The sequence below is a fragment of the Colias philodice genome, chromosome 21, assembly GCF_061535455.1.
Source record: "Colias philodice isolate Cphi_HAF_F1 chromosome 21, ilColPhil1 Martin Lab GWU primary, whole genome shotgun sequence".
Lineage (NCBI taxonomy): Eukaryota > Metazoa > Arthropoda > Insecta > Lepidoptera > Pieridae > Colias > Colias philodice.
Window position 1 is genome coordinate 5,252,290 of NC_143106.1, and position 20,199 is coordinate 5,272,488.

The following is a 20,199-nucleotide window of genomic DNA, read 5'->3' on the forward strand; positions in this document are numbered from 1 at the left end:
AATTTAATTGAGTACCTTAAAAAAATCAACATTCTGTTTAAACAATATAATATGTGCATATGTATTTATAAGCAATTTCATATTACAACAGTGCAATATGAAGACAAAAAATTACTTTGATTATTTGATATAAACTGCCCAAAAAGAACTGAAAATCAACACTTCCACACATTTACATTTAAAAAACAGGCATTCACAAGATTCAATAAAAGATCTAGATTGTAGTCAAATAAATAGATAGTAGAAAAAAGTCTATAATTTATTATTATAAAAACTATATATACTAGTATTTACACAACACGTTGGACTTCAAAGAACCTCTTGAGATAATAAACTTGTCCGACTGTCATAATAATGAGAACACAAGCTTCAAATGTTGACCACATCACTACACGCGAGTTTGTGCTTTCGTTGATGTCGCGATGGATTCGATCTCGCACCTGCAAAACAATTGAAATTACAACACATTCTTTGCATTTACTCAGCTGTACAGAGCTATGCGTGAAATAAATTCACAGCCCATTAATAGACAAAGTAAATGTCTGATCTACTTAATTTGTAAAAAAAAAATTTATTCATCCACCAAAAAAAATTCAGATCTATCCTATACATTTAATAGGGCTATTCAATAATATTTCACTTCATTCATCTGATAAGATTATGGATAATCTAATAAGTACATAAGACAAAAAGTTATATATTACTAGCAAACCCAGCGAACTCCGTTTCGCCACCAGAGACACATATTCTTTGCTATAAATATATAACGGAGCCCGAGACCTTTCCAACGAATGCAAAACTGTGGAAATTGGTTTGTGTGTTCTGGAGTTATAGCATCAGAAAGGAATACCCGACTTATCTTTATATAGTAGATGACAAGATCTGTGAATAACAGACAATTTGAAAAAACAATCTATTTTAGACTATCTGAATGCAAAGATAGTAGTATGGAAATACAAGTGCATTCTATTTTTACTTTCTTAATAAGGCAAAGGAATATTTGGCTCAATGAAGATATAGCACCTACTCAACTTTAAATTAGTAAGCCATTTTTCTGAATGGGTTTTAGAGATGTTTCAACAAACCTGCATATACTCCTGTTCATGTTTAACAGTTTTGAGAGTAGTTCCCAATTCTTTTATCATGTCTTCAAGTTTGTTGTGATTGGCTTCATCTTCCTTCTCACCAGATTTTTTGCCAGGTGCATCTCCAATTTCGAAATTGAACATAACAACCTAAAAAAAAAGGTAAATTCAAATAATCATGAAATATTTCATTGTACAAATATTTTGATTTAAGGTTAAATAAGGTAATTCAACATATAATATATTTTTAATTGGATGCATTTGTACCTTGGGTGTCATTGTTGACATTTGATTGCTAAAGCAGTAAGTATAGCGGCCTGCTGTTGGAGCAGAGAATGTGTACATTCCAGAGGATTCTCTTTCTCCTTTATAAATGACTGCACCATCTGGTCCAGTAATTTTTACATCAATGTCTAAAAAGCCTCCTTCCGCTATTTCGAAAGTCAAACCTGTAAGAAAACAATGGTGTAAATGGAGTTTAACACGGTTATTATTTCTAAAGCAAACATTTACTGTAATTATATATAGAATAGAGCATGAGAAAGCTTAAGATAATGCGATGCTGTTAAAGATTTTTAAATTTGTATCTATATCGCAAGATATTAAAGAGCAAGTGTAGAAATTTATGTTTAAATTAACAAAAACGTGTCGTTTATACCTTCATTTTATCAAACTTTTAGCAATTGAACTTACCCATTTTTGTATCGGCTTCTACATTCTCAAAAAAACATTCTTCGGCATGAGCATCTACTGTGATCATATAACTGTTTCCTAAATTGATTAAAGCAAATACAGTCAATAGGAAAACTATACATCTTTTGCAGTTCTTCATTTTATTAAATTATAGTACTAATTTACACTAAAAACAGATTGTTTTCGTATTATTTTTCTTTCGCTTTCCAAGACTCCAACATCGGGCCACGTAATGACATAAGCTGTTGAACATGTCAAATAACTGTCATAGTCATACGTCACGAACAATTTTTGAAACGTTGACGTATTACAAAACGTTCAAAAGATATATTTTAATTGCCATCCTTCGAAAAAATTGTATTAAAATATAATGAATTGAATTCATTGGCATGCGTTCTATAGACGACCCCTTCAAAGGTTAACAATCAAACTATAAAAATATTAAAATAAGGTTCAGCCTCTCAAAGTCCATTAATGCATTGTAATCTGTGGTTGTGATGTACACCGTCGTTTTTTTTCTTTTTTTTACCTAATTCGAGACCTACCTTGCCTCGGAGCAATTAACAAGCCTGGAGAAGTAACAATTAATTGAACGTTTCTTATATAGTGGCTCTCTTTTATTCAATACCCTAATTAATGCGATAGAAAGAGACAACACACTGTTATCTGCTTGGCATTCAAATCCACATGTAGCCACTTTTTGTTCTAAAAAGGTAGTGCTTGCCTTTACTTTATCGAATACTAAAATATCGATAAATAAAAAAATTAAGTTATAAAATTGCTTGAAGATAATTTAAGATTCGTTTAATTTTGAATTATGGATAGGTAATTTCAAATTTTAAGATTCGTTTAATTTGGAATTATTCATTTACGATGCGTATTGACTGCCTTGCATTGTATGGTAGTGGTATTTATAAAAAAATATTATTAGGTATTTCGGTTTAGGTTGTTTTTATGGTTTCGTAAAAAGGTACGTATTTTTTCCTGTTTTCATAGATTCATTCATAGTATTTTTACATTATACGGAACCCTTCGTGCGCGAATCTGACTTCCACCTAGTTGATCTTTTTACAAATCAATAGTCGTATCCTACTAATATTATAAAAGCAAAAATATATAAGAATGGACATATTTTGATACTCTTTCACGTAAACACTACTGAATGAGTTTTTATGGAACTTTACAAGTTTAAACATCAGAATAACATATAAGCTACAATTTACCACAGGAAAATAACTCATTCCCACAGGAAAAAATTGGTACAAGTTTAAAATAAATTGCTTCAAATAAAACAAATAAACTTTTATTTTTTTAACAACATTTTATTTCGATACTTAATTACCAAATTAGAATATTTATTATTTAAAATAGATGCCACCTTAAACTTGTGGCACAGCATCTCTGCAAAGCACTTTACTTTTCTTCCCGTCTGATTCGAAATGATTTGAACAAGGCCGAGAATGTTTTGAAGGCTTCCAATTTTTCCTGTGCTATAGCTTTAACTCAAACATCTTTTAATTGTTCTCAAGCCAGAAACCTGCAAATAACAATAAAATCCATACTTAAATACCTTTTTTTTCTCCTAACCTAAAGCAGTCATTATCAATGAAGTACTTCGTTCCTACTCAAGTATCGATAATTGCACAACACTATGGAAGTTATATTTTGCATTTTTTCTAAAAACTAAGCTGATTATGATTTCATTTCAATGATTACGGTTAGATAAAACATAGATGATTAAGAAAATAAGGTAAATTAACTTATTTATCATACAATTAACAAAAAAATTGATCAAAACACTAACCTGTGAAATGACAAATTTCTATCTTCGTCCGATTTCACATTACTACGGCTTTTACAGCCTTAAGCATCACAAGCCATGTTATCTTTAGTCAATTGTCTTTTCATAAAATAACAAATTAAACTAAAACACTCGTTTTTCACTTCAAAAATAATAATTAAAATCACCATGCGTCCGTGACCAGACTGGTCACTGAAACAAATTGACATGGGCACATGTCATTTCAAACTGTCGAACTGACATATATAGTACGACATAAAAGAGATGAAATTAATTATTTTGGAACTAATTCGTTTTTCATTACCTGGCAACCCTGAATTGGCAATGTAGCTGTCAAGTTGAATAAAAATTTGTTGTTTTTTTCGTGAAGTGGAGAATCATTGAGATAAAATTGTTATTTAGAACAAGAAATTTAAATAAAAAAGGAGACATCATGAAAAAGGTTAAACGTAGCGGTGCCCGTGATGTGGTGTATAAAGTTTTTATTCGGTGTTTGTCCGAATTTCAAGCTGGAAATTTATTGACTGATTTGGAAAACGTTTACAAACGTACAGCAGAATATACCGGTGAGATTCCATTTATTTTTGCTCAGTACTACGTAAAATAGAATATTCCATTAGTGACGAGTGTTTAATGTATGTATGTATGGCGATTATTACGTTTTCGCAATTTAATTTGAGGTTATTTGTATGTAAACAAAAACTAGTTTTTATAGTGCGACCAGCACAATTTAAGTCAAGAAGTTATATCCAATCCAACCAGCCTCAAATAAAGTACCTAGTTTAGATTTTACTACATAGTATAGTGATAACTGTTTTCATACAGCTATCTATCTATTAATCAATCAAACCATAAGAAAAAAAATCATATTTACTGTATCATATTTACAGATACTGAAGATGCCCCGTACCCTCTTGCCAGTACTTCGAAACAGAGTGATGATCAGTCCTTTGAAGGAGTAGAATATTTAGATTTTGATGAATTATATTAATGTACAAAATTTATGTACAAAAAAAAATAAAAATATGTGGTTTTCAAATCGCCTTGTTTTTTTCTACCCGACGGACCCAGAAAGAGGGTAATGTGTTTGAGCTGCATGTATGCTTGTTTGTTTGTATGTTTGATTCTATGTGCGCCTCTGCAGTCTAAACACTTGACCGATTTTTATAAAATAACTAATTCCAAATACATTTAAGTAAAATTTGACCTAGGTAGGTCAATTAAAATACTAATGTATTTTTGTCTTAAATTACACTATTGCTACAATGAAACAATTATAACGGTTTAAATCGCGGTATTTATTTTAGATTATATTATATAGATTTTTGGATTTTTATTCTATAGTATCAAGATCGCTTGCGTCGCAGTATCAGTGTTGCTATATGAGCGACGGTGGCGCCCTCATTTATTTTCATCTCTTTTGTGTCGCACTGTATCTGTCCTCTTTTTTCGCATGACATTTTGCCCTAAGACAAAAAGGCCAAACTAGTGCTATATTGTTCAATTAATTGTTACTTCTCCAGGCTTGATAATTGCTCCGAGTACCTTGCCTATAAAAAAATTTTTTTTTTTTGTACTTTTTGTACTTCGATCAACACACAGATCATCAATACCTTGACGCGATCCATAATCTTGTCACACGTCCCGTGTATCTTTTTTTAACCTTACAAAACCACGTAACCTTTATTAACATTACAAAATGGGCTATTTATAAGAGTTCGTTTATAAGAGGACTTATATAAATCATATGTGTGTGTAATGAGCGAGCCAGCGCGCGTAGTTTTCAAACTCTCCTATCCGCGCGTTCTGGCCACACTACGGGCCTAGTCAGCAAGCGACCCAATGCGCGGACGGCGGGGGTATCAAACCAGTTCGGTCTTGTCGCTCGAATTCTTATATTATATCCTTTATTGTTTTTCGTAAAATAGCGATTAGCGGTAAATAATTAATTGTTGAAGTGAAACTTCTTTATTTATAAGTGCGATTCAATCTAAAACACTTATATACACCACAGTAATTTTGTAGGGTATAATCTCAATTCTTCATATAAGATTCACCCGTTATTCCTCTGCTTTATTTATTATTTATTTCGTGTGCAACTTCTATAATGGAGGAGGAGGAACAGGAGAGGAGCCACGGGGGTGAAACCGCGCGGAGCGGCTTGTTTCTGATAAGGTTGAGCATAGAGTTCATGTAAATTAATAATATTTTACGTCAATCAATAATTATTTCATCCTTTATGTAAGTACCATGCTGTGGTACCATGTAAGTACTATCTGTTGGCCAAAATATTTCAGTCTCGTATTTTTAATTTTCATGGTCTTCTATTGCATTAAATTGTGTAAGCTCATATAGATGAGCACTTAGATTACAAAATAAAAGGGATGACCAAACAGTTTTCATGATATTTACTTTTAACTTTTAAGCTATTTCTATTTGTCCATGCTATTACTTAGTTTGTGCTACATAGCTTCTATCGCGGGCCTTGAGCGCGGGGACCGAATGCAGAAATTCCGTAACGAAAATACCTCACGCTTCCCCCCCTCCACGGGGACGGGCACGGAGGTGTGGCTTAAAGACATCTATCTCAATGGTAAAAATACGTTAACTGAAAACGGAATTAATGCTTATTGACTACTTAAGTATTGAATACAATATACATAATATATTATATGTATCAAGTTTCTTTAATATGTAAATCTCTTGTGAATCTATTGTTCAATCAAACATGATTTTTGTCGGAACATAGCTCTCCGACAAACTTAAAACCTGAAAGCGCGGATGATGGAATCGTGGTATTTGGACCTTATTCTGAAGATATTTTAAAATATAGGGGAATAATAAAACGAGCGACTGAAAATAAAGTGAGCGACTGATTATGAGATACTGATTTAATAACTTGAGCGGTATGAATTTGAGTAATCGACAAATAAACTAAACAAGCAACGAATATTACTTCATAATAAAATATAGATTGAGTGTACTAAAGGTCGAGGATTGTGATTAATCCATTTGATATATTAGAATTCTAACTGCGTGATTACATTACTATATGAGCGACTAAATTACTAGTTGAGCGAATAGATTTAACTAAGTGAGCGCCTAAATTATGTTCATCTAGAGCACAATCTAGAGCGACTAAAAACACTGGAATAAATTGTTCAAATAGTTATTTGATAAAACTTTCAAAAACAAATTGAACTGATAGTACCTACTCTGTCCATTATAGTATTTTTCAAAGTGATTTTTCTATTCGAAATGCCTCAATTAAGATAAAATGCCACTCAGTATAAATAAATCCATATAAATCATATGCCAAATAATGAATATAATACAAGACGTAATTTTGTCACTCAAACAATTATTACTTAGGTCGCTCAAATATTATGAAGCTGCTCATTTTGTATTTTATGTAACGCAAATTGTCCGTATTTAAGCAAAAAGGAACCACCCAGCAAAAACGCACTTCTGAGATATTAAAGGATTTACAAAAACATTTGCAGCTCTGTCAGATGAAGTAAAATTAAAATTTATTTTATTTAAATTCATTGATAAATTACTTATTTAAGTATGTGTATATAAATTTGCTCTGAATATTCTTAAACTTTCTAGATAATTAAGAAAATGTGCATGTGGTTCCTTTTAACATTTATCAATTGATAGGTTTTCTCTTATACAAAAAGGAACCACATCCCAGGGATTTAATGATATAAATGAAACTATGTATTTATAATATCGTAATTAAAGCTTTAATTAATAAAATATATAAAATAATACTTATATAGGACGTTTATTCGACGTTATCATCAAACTGGATTTCGAAATCCACCGTGTCTAGTCCATCTATGTGGTCTTCTATTGCATCATCACTAATGAGACTGTTATAAAAACTGTGCATCTTGTGGAATGAGATGTAATATGGACTGAATATCGCTAGAAGGTGAAGAAAGCTTCTCCAGAGGCAGCGACGTATAAGGTTCTTCGTTATCTTCTGTAATAAAAAGAAAAAAAGCTTTAAATCAAAACAATAAAGCCGCGTGGCTTTTATACGTAGGTATATGGCGACAGCAAAATATTATTAGTTCTTATAAAGCCGTGTCCCTACTAGACGACTAAGTATGTTGTATGTACATGCGCCATGTACAAAAAACTGGCTAAGTGGGAGTCGGACTCGCGCAACGAAGAGTTCCGTACCATTATCTATAAAAACGGCAAACAAATCACGGCTTATTGTATGGGAGTTTCTTAAATATTTATTAAGCTATTGCATAGCTTCTATCGCGGGCCTTGAGCGCGGGGACTGAATCGAGAAATTCCGTAACGAAAAAACCTCACTCCGACGGGCTCGGAGGTGTGGCTTGAAGGCATGCTATGCAATAGCTTTACCGCGGCAGTCCCCGAGTGCCACACGTCTTTTTTTATTCTGTTTTTTAGTATTTGTTGTTACAGCGGCATCAGAAATACATCTAAACGTATTTTACCAAAATAGTAGGTAGGTACCTAGATCATCGACAGTTATTTTTAAAACAGGGTTTAGACTTTAGTAGTTTCATCTCACAATGACAGATGAATCGTAACAAAATGATCTCTTAATTCGACTCGCCGCGCCTTCGTGAACAACGACATTGTCGTTAAAATACGTAAATCCACAGAGGATTCCTCTTGTACTTACTTAATGAACTATCTTCTTAAAATCACACCACAATCGGGAATGAATCAAAAGTGGATAAAGCGTACCTGCATCTCAGATTCAATAAGTACTTAAATGCATTAAATAAAACTACTTACCCGTTGTATCTTCATTATTATCTTCGGTGTTCGTCTCCAATGCTTTTCTTACCCATTGCTTGCTTATTTATTTATTACTAAACATTTTCACATTTAATTTTAAAGGTAATTAACAAAAACAATAGAACTTACTTCGCGGAGGAAAAAAACACCGTCACGTATTCGAACTACTTCGCTGAATGTCACCTATATTGACAGATGTTCGACGTTTTACTTTAAAAATTGGAGTTTTGCACTTTGAGCTATTTAAGTAATGAAATACGTTGTTTAAAGATGAGAAGTATTGTAACAAGTCAAGGCATTTGGTTCCATATAGCGATGATGGGTTTCAGAATGTTTTACAATATTTATTTATGCATAATAGAACCGAATGCTTGTGGTTTTATTTTGCAATAAAAAATTACAATTAAATTATGTATTTATTTTACGCATAACCATACCACAGAAACCTGGTTCCATTTTGTGTATTAAAAATAATTGTTATTAATAGAAATATGTGTAATGTATAATGGTACCAAGTAGGTGTGGATCTGTTTTGTATAAAATGACATGATAGTAATATCGTTTATTTGTTTGAACAAAGCAGTCCCGTGGTGCTGTGGTTCGGTTTTGCTTAATATGGTATTATTCGTTGTTGCTGGTGGTTCCTTTCTGCTTTTAGTATACCTTGTTTCCAACGTAAAAATCATGTGGTTCTTGTTTGTATAAGAATTTAGACCACTTTTGGATGAGTATTCTTCAATAAAAGCAAAAAACGAAATTTGTCGAGTGGTTCCATTTTGCATAAATACGGACAATTAATGTTTGTTAGTTGCTGATCTATTAATTTTTCATCGCTCGCAGTAATCGATCATTAATTAATGATCTAAGCTCGCAGTCAGTCGCTCACTTAGTAATTCTGTAACCCCAATTAATTATTTTTGATAACAAAAACTTTAATTTACAGTCACTCGTTTAAATACTACCCTTTTAAATATATTAGAGATGACTTAATATTGATACATAAAATGCTAATTGGAAATAGTTAGGTAAATAGCGGTAGACTAATGGAATCCCATTCACGCGGTAGGTAATCAAAATGTTACCTACTTCCAGCTCTCCTCGAGACGAAATCTGTCTCACATTTGCTTGGTTTTCCCAAGTATTTTGAATACGTAATTTTTGTTTTGAAATAAATTATTTTGTTTTTATAGCCATAAAGATCACAGGCCGTTATACCCATTTTATTGAATCGTTCATAAATTATAACATGACTCGCTTGAATATAACAAACGTTAACAGTTTGATTTACCGACGCTACGCCTTGGTTTTAGAGCCCAGCTGCGGCCCAGAAACAAGTTTCATATTTTAATTTTAGTAATTTGCATGTTTTATCCGAAACTTTTTGGTACCAGGGTATAGGTATGTTAGAGACACAATGAAACTAAATTGAATAATAAACAGTTTAATACTTATATTACATAGCTAAATTATCTAATTAAATCTAAGTCTACGGATCCATTCGTCCGTCCTTACAATTAATACCATCTTAATCACTACTTACATAATTTCTTTTTATAACATGGTTTTATTATGTTGCTGGTCAAACATTTCATGAAACAATAGGTTATGGTTATTTATCACCTTTATTTTGAGCACGGATAGGCCCTATAAATTAAAGGTAATTGTTTTATAATTTTTCTAACTGGATGTCATGTAAAATGAACTGGCTGAATCAATATTTCAGCCCATTTATACAATAATGTGTTTCTATTAACGATTGGATAATAACATTGTCTGGAGCTCGTTTTATTGTTTAACCGTTACGGCGACATTAGTCAATTTCTAACTTTCTGAATGCTCCAACAGTTCCATAAATATCGATATCAAATTGTGGTTCCGGGGCAGTTTGACAGATTTCATTGAAATCTCTAAGATATTCTCGGAGGTCATCGACTCTCTGCCGCCATTTCTTTGTGAGAACTTCGAATGATTCTTCTTCACCACCCCACTCCGCAGGTATTATGCTTGCCGGGAAATGTTCTAGCAATTCATCTACTTTAGAGTGCAAGTAATACTGAAATGAATAATTGATATTTATTAGCGTTTCCAAAAAGCTTCAAGTTTTAGATTTAAGTTTAATCAGATCTAAATCTGGACTCCTTTTTATAGTCTACGAAAAATGAGTAATATCAAATAACTGCTTTCCTACTTTTTATAAAAGGTGAATTGATCAATGACAATCAGGGATCCGATCAATCTTACAATATTTTGTCCGTTGGGCTTGAAATTTAAGTTAAGTTAGGTGATGAGAAATGCGGTGAACTATCAAAATGTGAAAAATTAAAATGCCTAGTAGTTAACTACCTATTTAAAAAATTAAATTTAAAGGAATCTTAATATGCACAGCTAGTTATTTTGGATTGATTTCCGGTCTGAAAAATGATTTACGAGCAAGTACATTAGTACTACTAAATGTGTTTAAATTATTAAGCTGCCTGACCTTTACACATATTAGGTAGTTTCTACAAATTCTAACCAAGTTCAAGTTTTTCAGTAGTGAGGATTTATTGTTAACGTTGTAACAATAAAGGTTCAGAAATCCTTTTATGTGTTAAATACACAAAATTTTCAATCAACCATATTCATACGAAATATGAATTATGACGTAATTTGCATACCCGTTTCCTGACTTTTTCGTTGACGCACGATCTCATGAGGTTAAGAGAGGAGGCGACGAGGCCCGCGGCGCCGACCACGTGGATACGTTTCATGCGTTGGGGGTACGCTGCTTGCGCGAGGTAGATGCTGCGTCGAACCGAGTTGGCGGCGGCTGCTACATATGCGGCCATGGACGCGCGCACGTGGGTTGCCTGTAGTTGATGATTACGTTTGTATGTGCAACTGTCGTTACAATTTAGGAGTTGGTGTTGCATTCGTGAACTAAGTCATATCTCATGGTGATTGATGGCTTTGACAAGTAGTGAGGTGTGCTATACAGAAACTAAGCACTTTACGTTTTTTAATATAATATTATAGGTGGTATGTAATTTAATTCTGGCCAATTTGGTCAAAGTACCTTTAATTGTGAATGTGGTAATCATAAAACCTATGTTCGATTATGGCAATTTATTTACAGTTGATATTGGAATAATTGGATAGGTAGCATTTACCAATAGGTACCTACATTTAACAAATAAATGTTATATGATAAGTGGTAACCTAGCAGGAAATCCAAATATATAATATATACTAATTAAATTATATAGGTAGCTGAAGAGTTTGTTTGAACACGCTAAACCCAGGAACTACTGGATCGATTTTAAATTTTTTTTCACCGTTGAATATATGTACATAATCCCTGATTCCCTGAGTGCTATAGCCGGGCTACAGTTAAATAAATTAATTAATTATAGGACAGTATTACCTCCCAAACGAAGACGTCGCCCAATATAAGTGTTTCGTCTCGTAAGCGTGCATCACTGATTGTCAATATAGCCTTCACTGCTGCATTTATATCAACACAATTTTCTGGATAGTTGGGTCTTACTCTGAAGATTGTGACACGAAGACCTTCGTCTGTTAACTTTGGAAGAGGTACTATATCCCTGAAAGATGCAAATTAATATTTATTCTATTAGAAGGATAATTTAGACATCTTTGTCTAAATTATTATCCTTCTAATAAAAAAGCTATTGATAGTGTGCTTGTGATATTTGGTGAATACAAAAGGTCAAGGCTAAACTTATGATGTTATTTACTTTATCAGACCTCTATGAATCAAAGTATTTTAATGTACCTAAACGAATAATAAACTTAAATTTAGGCAGGCATAATATAATTCCGTCATAGCTGTTTTCACGCGATGCAAGTGCAATCACACAGACTGACATAGGTACCCTAGGTAGGTATAAAAAATGTGATTTTTGTTGCTTTATTTTTTTTCATTTTCTGTAATGTCATGAACCTATTAAAATTTATCATTTCTACGACCTTGTAAGCATTTTCGACTTCGTCCGCACAGGTCCGCATATATTGAATTAAAATAAACAGAATAAGTTTTATAATAATTAATGTGGTCGATAAAATTGACATGATTTACCGTACCTAATCGGCGGACAGAGATTCTTATAATATTTTGTTTTATTGATTAATACGGCAATCATATTTTTGAACACCAATGTTTTTTTTTTAATTGATAAAGATTCGATTCATTTTTTTAAATGCAGGTAGTTAGGTATAGATATATGAATACAAACATATTTCGCTAAATACTTCCGTGGTCGTGATCATAATATTTTATTATATGTATATTGGAATATAGATTCATTTTGACGATTTACATAATATACAAGATTGCACTTAAACAAGAATCAACAAATGTACAACATCTCAAAGGTCAGATAATTTACAGCTGATATTATATGCAACCAGAAATCATTGTTTTTATTATTTTTTTAAATGGGCGAATCGATAATATTATTTAATTTATTGTAAACAATATACATTTAAATTAATATTTCGTTTTATATAGATAGCATTTAAGTGCTTGATAATAATTAATATCTAATATAGGTTTTAATTAATATCTAATTTTGTACCAAATCCCAAACCGCCTTAAAATTATCAGATCTGGATAATCTGGACAAAATGTAAATATGCAGGGACCAATTGGAAGGCACTAGCTTTCAAATAAAAACTTTTATTTTTGTATTATCAAGAAATGAACGAAAATGAAAACATGTGTTATAGGTAACGCATTAAATTTTATAAACTTACAGAAATTTGAAAACATTATTTAGCGGTGATTCGTTGAGGGACCGATGAATGAAGAGGTCTCGATACCGCGAGTGTGCGTAGCAATACGCCTCCAACTTGTTTCGGGCTCTCTCGAAGTCCATTCGACATCCTCGGAGGAATACTTCCATTAAGGCGTTATCTGTGAATAACAATACAACGATTTAGATGCCTATTTATTACTAGCTGTAGCCCCAAGGTTTTACCCGCAGTGCTCCTGTTGGGCTTAGCGTGATGATATATAGACTATAACTTATAAGCTTCCTCGATAAATGGATTATCTAACACAAAAAACATTTTTCAAATCAGACCAGTAGTTCCTGAGATTAGCGCGTTCAAACAACCAACCAACTAGTTTTCCGACCAACGTTTTGTAATGCAGAATAGAGGGCAGGGTGATGGTAGAGATGTAAGTTAGGGGCATTTTTATTTCCATATAATTTTTATTTATTTGAGTATACCTATAACGAAATATGCGACAGTATTATTTCATCCGCCTGGGTCATCAGATCAGGTTTGGTAGATGTCATCGAACTTTGTTATTCTTGGACATGCTGGTTTCCACACTCTTTTCTTAATTTTATCTATTAGAGCTTTTTTCTGCATTTTCACCAATATGCAAGAAAAAGCTCTTACGAAAACTTTGATTCAATAATTCTAATTTGTTTTTGATCAGAGTCAGTGTTTTATTTGTTTATTTCATGAGTAGCGTAAATAGACACTTAATCATTGAATACATTACGTGCATTTAGCTATAAGTAGCCTCGATTCCGCATTTCATTCTACTTATCTTGTATATATAAACTGCTCATCTTTGTAATTATAATATTATACGCATCCTCTTTTGCGTGTCTTGAATAGAAGTTCAGATCTATTCTAGAGTGTAGGAGAGAAATATTGCGATGGTGGAAAAACTCTACCATGGGAATTTTAAAGATAAGTATTACAAGCTGAACCGTGTGTGAGAGTCCTCATGGTTCTTTGGGGTTTGCATGTTCAACTACAGATGGGTACATGACAATGCCTTGAGCCTTCAACACAGGGAGCATTTAATAGAATTGCATACTATACGTATACGTTAATGTGGGACAGTAGTCAAATGCACTATAATTATTGTATTACGCACTTTATGCAATAATATACCTAATTATTGGATTGACTATTTATTTTTAAGTCTTTGTGAGTTCTTCGCTTCGATATAAATTTTGGTGGCGCCTGCTGGTGCAACATGATTAACTATTGAAACAATGAATGAGTAGAATCCACAAATGCCGATTATTCTTAAAAGTGAAAGTAAAGTACTTATTAAAAAAATAACTGGACCCTAAATAGTTACGATTCCGTAGTATAAGTAATTAATGTATCTCTACCCCGAAGCACCTTATCAATCTGATATCCGTTAATTACTATGGGCTCCTATAGGCTGTCGTTTATATAATATTATGTAAAACGTTAAACAGGTTACACGCCAGCTACTTTAAAAATAGAGATAACTTGTCTAACAAGCTAAGTTTCATCGGCACGGGGACTACACGACAATAACCTCTAATAAAGTGCAATTGCATTTCAATTAAGTCACAAAGCTCAAGGCTTATAATCTATGTAACCTTCCCGTTGCATCCTTCCTGTTCTTTGTTTTGAATTGACTAGTCTTGATGCATATATGCAATGACCAACATGGCATTAGGTATACTCATTACTAGTGTGTTACTAGATAGGCTTGAAATAGGATAATACTGCAACTTTAGAGACATGAATCTCTTCTTGGAGCTATAGATACCCCCTTCACAGGCTTAAAGATTCTATCTGCTATAGTCTCTATTTCGGTAGTTTATATTTTATCAGGCCTTTATTCAAACAAGAAACGGAGTAATGGCATGGAGGTTGTTTACTAGATCTTGACTTCCGTTTCCCTATAAAGGTGATACGAAGTAATCATTAAAATATTAAATAAGAGTATTTTACTTGTATTGTATCTATGCATAACTAAGTTCGAATTGTTTCATAATCTTCTATATATATAAAACTCAAAGGTGACTGATATAGCGATCTATCAATAACAACGCACAGCCCAAACCACTGGACGTATCGGGCTGAAATTTGGCATGCAGACCGTAGATGTTAGCATTGTAAGGACATAGGCATCCGCTAAGAAAGGATTTTCCGAAATTCTTGCGGGAACGGGGAAAAACGAGGATGCACGTACAAAGTCGTGGGCGGAAGCTAGTAGATAATAATTCAGAAAGTAATGAGAAAGCTCATTGTTGTGTTTATTTGGTCCAAGACTTCTATAAAATAACAATTAAAGTCCGCTTTACAATTATTTGCGAAAGCGTATTATGTTCGAATACTAAAAAGGTTGCATTACCTTCTTTATATTGTAACGTGGTAACATTACGTGTGCACGTGTATGGAATAATTTAAAATGTAGGTATTTTCTCGGGTGCATTTTAATTTTTTATTCACATTACATTTTAATTTGTTGCATTTTCATTAAGTTCCTACTTACGTCATATACTTATCCTTCCTTTAATTTAAATATGATGATTTTATTATGAATATCAAGTATTTACAAGCAGACTTTTAAATTTCAAGCATCTATTGATTGTCCCTTAAAGTTGGTAAAAAGCCGAATTCCCAAAGACGTGAGGAGATGTTTCTTCTATTTTGTCATAACAATAAAAATTATATAAATAAAATAACGTAAGCTGCGGCTCAAAGTTTCTAGCTCAACTTACTACAAAAACATTTTCATATACCTACATAAAGATGAGTTCTTCTATGCGCCTATCTGAATATAGATAAAGCCAATAAGGCTGTATAGTGAATAGATCGCTGAAGTACCCACATTATATTATATTGGACACAAAATAGAACGATATAACGTAGCTGTAGTAAATATTTTGTAATATGTGGTAATACGTATAAGTAGGAATATTATACAAAACGTAAATAAACAATTATTTTTAATTATTAGTTATTACCTTATAAGTTATAACTACCAATGAATGAAAATACTGGAATGGTTTATGTTTATGTTGTTTATTGTTATATAACATGAACATATAGCGAAACGATTCAAGACCTTTTGTTGATTTATTTAAAGAATAGAAACGCTTTTCTTAGGGCCCCGTTAGATGGATGAAGCGATTTATCGTAATTTCTATATTGTGTTTCTATCGAAATGGTTGTGGTATACGTACAAAGAATGGAACATGTTAATAAATTCATGATGTAGGTACATTGAACGAGCAAGTCATTGCACCATTTCTTCAGTCTATACATATCTATATGGCCTTTCTAGGTATGAACACGGACGTATCCAGAGCATTGTCCAGAGCGGCCGGCCGCGCGCGGTATATAATATAAATCGTAGGTATCATACAATCCAGGTCCAACTTTTCTTAATCAAGAATTTACATTAAAATTGTCTAAATTAAAAGGTAAAAATAATTATATCATGCTGTACATTTAGCACGATATTAAAATAAATATGTAGTTAGTTACTTTTTTGCAAATAATAAAGATTATTACTTAAATATTGGCAGTTAAGTTATAAAACACCATGAATAAGGTATTAAATTTTAAGTGTCTGATTATGAATAACGTGACAATATACCTACCTATCTAGGTCTACAAATCTGATATATATTTTAAAACCTTGTAAAATCGAGAGTCACTATGTCTATGAAGGCATGAATTGTTCATATACCAAAATAGTAGTTTTTACAATTTTATCTTATCATACTTAATATTACTTTTGACCGAAATTGTAGATATCATAAAATTATCTATAAAAAGGGTTCAAAACTCTTTTTCGTAGGAGTCACGGTTTCTGAGATAAAATGATTCAAAACTTTTTAATTGACCTCTAAATATCAATAAATATAATATGGAGATAGGTACCTACTTAGAATATTTTCTTTCTGTTTACGATTGATTTCGGAGCTTTTGAGAAAATGAAAATAACCTAAGTACTCGAAACTAGTTTTGAATGAACAATATTTGTACGGTAAAGCCACAGATAAGCAAATAGTTGCTAAGTAGGTAGGTATGTACTTTTTTACGTGATCGTATCATCGTACTAATTAAAGCACATATACACATACGTAGGGTCGATCTTCCAAACTCGAACTATTTATAGTAATATGTTACTAAGAAATACGAATATCCGCGCATATTGTTTAAAATATATTCATCCGCTAATAAAAAAAACAAAACAATGCTAATTTCACAAAAATGTTAATTTTTCAATATCTTAGTACACCAATTAATGTTACAAGTTATATAATAAACACACATTTTTATTACTACTTTGAAAACGGACTAAACTCTTGACCTTTTAAATTGACATTAAGAAAAAAAAACTACGCATATAAGTATAGCACCTCTGAACTTTTTTGGGAACGTCTGTTATAACTTTAACTTATAGGTAACACATACCTACGGCATACCTAGATATTCAAATTAGCGGTAGATGTATTTTAGGAATTTATATCCTGCTAGAACTACGAACTCCTAGAGTCTAATTTATACCCTAATATAAAAAAGATATTATACTATTGATGAAAAACCTGTCTTCATTTTGAGGAACGTCGAATAATTAAGATAGTGGTCTTATATCTTTTGCAGAAAATAAAAGCCGGCTGAACAAAGTATTATAGGACATAGGTACATGAACACTCTAAAATTCCAGTTAAAGAATCATAATAATTATACCCTATCTATCAAAATAAAAAATAATACATATATTACTTGCTGTCCCAGCAAACGTTCTGCCTTACTCCTCAGATTTACCCTTAAGATTTATCCTATAGATATATCCTAAAGTATATATATATAATAGTTCTCAATATTATAATCTTTTTTTGGCTCATGAGTTTCACCTTTAGTTATAAGTATAATAAACGTAAATTAATAAAATAATTGATTAGAAAAAATAGTCGACAGGTATCATAGGTAATTTGCTGATATAAGCACGTAAAAATGTAACAGTCGACAATTTTGAATTTCGGGTCATAGTCATACACTTTGGATTTATAATTTGTTGGAAATCGCATTACGAACTAAGTTTGTTTTAATAACACAGGCATGCCTTTAAACAAATGATTAAAAATTACCAAATTGTTCAGGTCGTGGCAAATATGGATTTGCGGCACACATGCTTTGGAGATCAATCACACCCCTTTCTATGTCACCGGGATGCTCGCCAAGTTCTTGCTTAATCATCTCCGCCTGTTTTGGTGAAGGTCCTTGAAGAAAAGCCATCGCTTTCACTGCACAAATTATAATTAAAAAAAAAATCGTTGTTCTAATTTTAAAACTGTAACGTTCCGTGCTCTAGCTGAGTAAGGATAAAACTGCTAGCAAAACGAAATTCACGACTTTTATAAACAATCGATACTTGACGATGACCGCTAACGCGACGGAATTATCATTTCAATATGATTACCTACTCCTAGACGGTGAATTTTTGCGATATTTTTTTTTATAATAAGGTAAGTAAATTAATATTAGCTTAGAAATATTTTAAATTGTAGATCTGCATTTGAATTTGAATAAAGTACCAACCTGAAAATATTATATTCTTCACCCTAGGGGCAAACATTTTAGGATTAGGATTAGAATTATTAGTTAGGATTATTAGGATAGATTTAGGATTATTAGTTCACGCAATGTTGACGCATTACTATTTATTTTTTTTTTCATCAGGTAGATATTGCTTTTTTTAAGCTTTTTTTTTATAATTGTCTACGGAAGATATTGTTGTTTTAAATAGTCATAGTTATGTATTAGTCAGTTCAATAAAGAAACGAATCTTCAATGGCGGCCAAAGCTGACTTTGACAGATGGTAGGATCAGCAAAAAAGAAAATATAAATAACGTAAATTGATAATTATTTTATTAATTATTTCAAATTGTTTGTTGGCAAACTTTTTTGTTATTGTATTTGTGTATTTATATGAATTATCATATTTACGTATACAGAATGTAATAAAATCCCCATAATACTTGTAATATGCCCATAAAACTGAACAACTTTTCCCAAAGAACATATTTTGTCAAATTCCAATAAAACATTATTTACTTTCGCAAATGCATAATTGTCATTGTAAATTTATGATAAAAACTATTATAGGGAAAATCAAATACATTTTAGTAATTTTATTTTTCCATTTTTTTTTGCATACCGTACGGCCGTGTGTGAGCGAGAGGGAATGATAAGCGCCGCCATTGAAGATTCGTTTCTTTAAAGAACTGATTAATACCTACCTAAAACATCCTACGAACGGCGGACCATAATTATTATATTCATGGTTTATTACACGAGTTATTAAGCTTTATGATGTATTATTGCGGAAACTTGAAGTTCTAGTTCGGTAGTAAAAAAGGCAAAGATTTGTGAATCATTTAATTGTATTCGTCGCTATCTCGTTTTTCCTAATACTGGTTTTGAGGTACAAAAGGTTATGACTTATGAACCCAAGTCAAAAAGCACACACACAGATGTAGCTTTATTCCTAAAATAAATTTATTGTTTATCTTGTTAGAAGATATAAATTGACAACTCCAAATAATAATAAAAACGATTTACCCTTTTATTAGGATTTACCAATAAGTATTTTTTCGTAACATTCTTTTAAGCTATTGTAAATTATACATACAATTTAATTAAATTATTGTCTAATCATTCAAATAGGTAACTACTTACACACACGTTGACCTAGACGAATAATTTTTGCGATGTTAAAATTAAGTGCTAATGACGAGCCATAAATGGGTTTCGAATCAATGTGTACTTATTCTATTTAGCTGATATGTGACAATTGCTTAATTCTACAATAATTCCTATGATATCCATGCTAACTACCTATACATGGAATACGTCATTAACTTTTATTATGGAGGCACTTACTTACACTAGATACTTACTACAACTTTTAAATAAAGCAAAACGTCATGAATTGTAGTAAAATAGCATATTTATTATAATCCATTGATGACGTAAAATAATAACTGTATTTACATCAGCAGGTAACTAAATGAAAGGTAAAT

At 32.0% G+C, this 20,199-nt stretch overlaps 2 protein-coding genes and 1 long non-coding RNA gene across 4 annotated transcripts; all 3 read right to left on the bottom strand.

Annotated features, from left to right (window-relative positions):
* Positions 1-240: 240 nt before the first annotated feature.
* CHOp24 (transmembrane p24 trafficking protein CHOp24) lies at positions 241-2,034 on the bottom strand. Its single transcript, XM_089708459.1, has 4 exons — positions 1,779-2,034; positions 1,353-1,534; positions 1,086-1,235; positions 241-440 (listed from the first exon to the last, which is right to left on the bottom strand). Exons 1-4 carry the CDS (start codon positions 1,915-1,917, stop codon positions 291-293), a joined length of 621 nt encoding a protein of 206 aa, XP_089564585.1. The 5' UTR covers positions 1,918-2,034; the 3' UTR covers positions 241-290.
* A 4,964-nt stretch (positions 2,035-6,998) lies between these two features.
* LOC149478881 (uncharacterized) lies at positions 6,999-9,329 on the bottom strand. Its single transcript, XR_016317386.1, has 2 exons — positions 8,368-9,329; positions 6,999-7,570 (listed from the first exon to the last, which is right to left on the bottom strand). It is a non-coding gene; the product is annotated as an uncharacterized LOC149478881 (long non-coding RNA).
* Positions 9,330-9,795: 466 nt separating this feature from the next.
* On the bottom strand, positions 9,796-18,524 carry LOC149478882 (alpha-tocopherol transfer protein-like). Of its 2 annotated transcripts, none has more exons than XM_089709076.1 (5): positions 18,264-18,524; positions 13,126-13,285; positions 11,774-11,954; positions 11,028-11,219; positions 9,796-10,423 (listed from the first exon to the last, which is right to left on the bottom strand). In XM_089709076.1, the coding sequence occupies exons 1-5, from the start codon at positions 18,409-18,411 to the stop codon at positions 10,181-10,183; spliced, it is 924 nt and encodes a 307-aa protein (XP_089565202.1). In that variant the 5' UTR covers positions 18,412-18,524; the 3' UTR covers positions 9,796-10,180. The 2 variants fall into 2 exon arrangements, with proteins under 2 accessions (XP_089565202.1, XP_089565203.1); XM_089709077.1 differs by lacking the exon at positions 18,264-18,524 and adding an exon at positions 14,287-14,845.
* Positions 18,525-20,199: the final 1,675 nt, after the last annotated feature.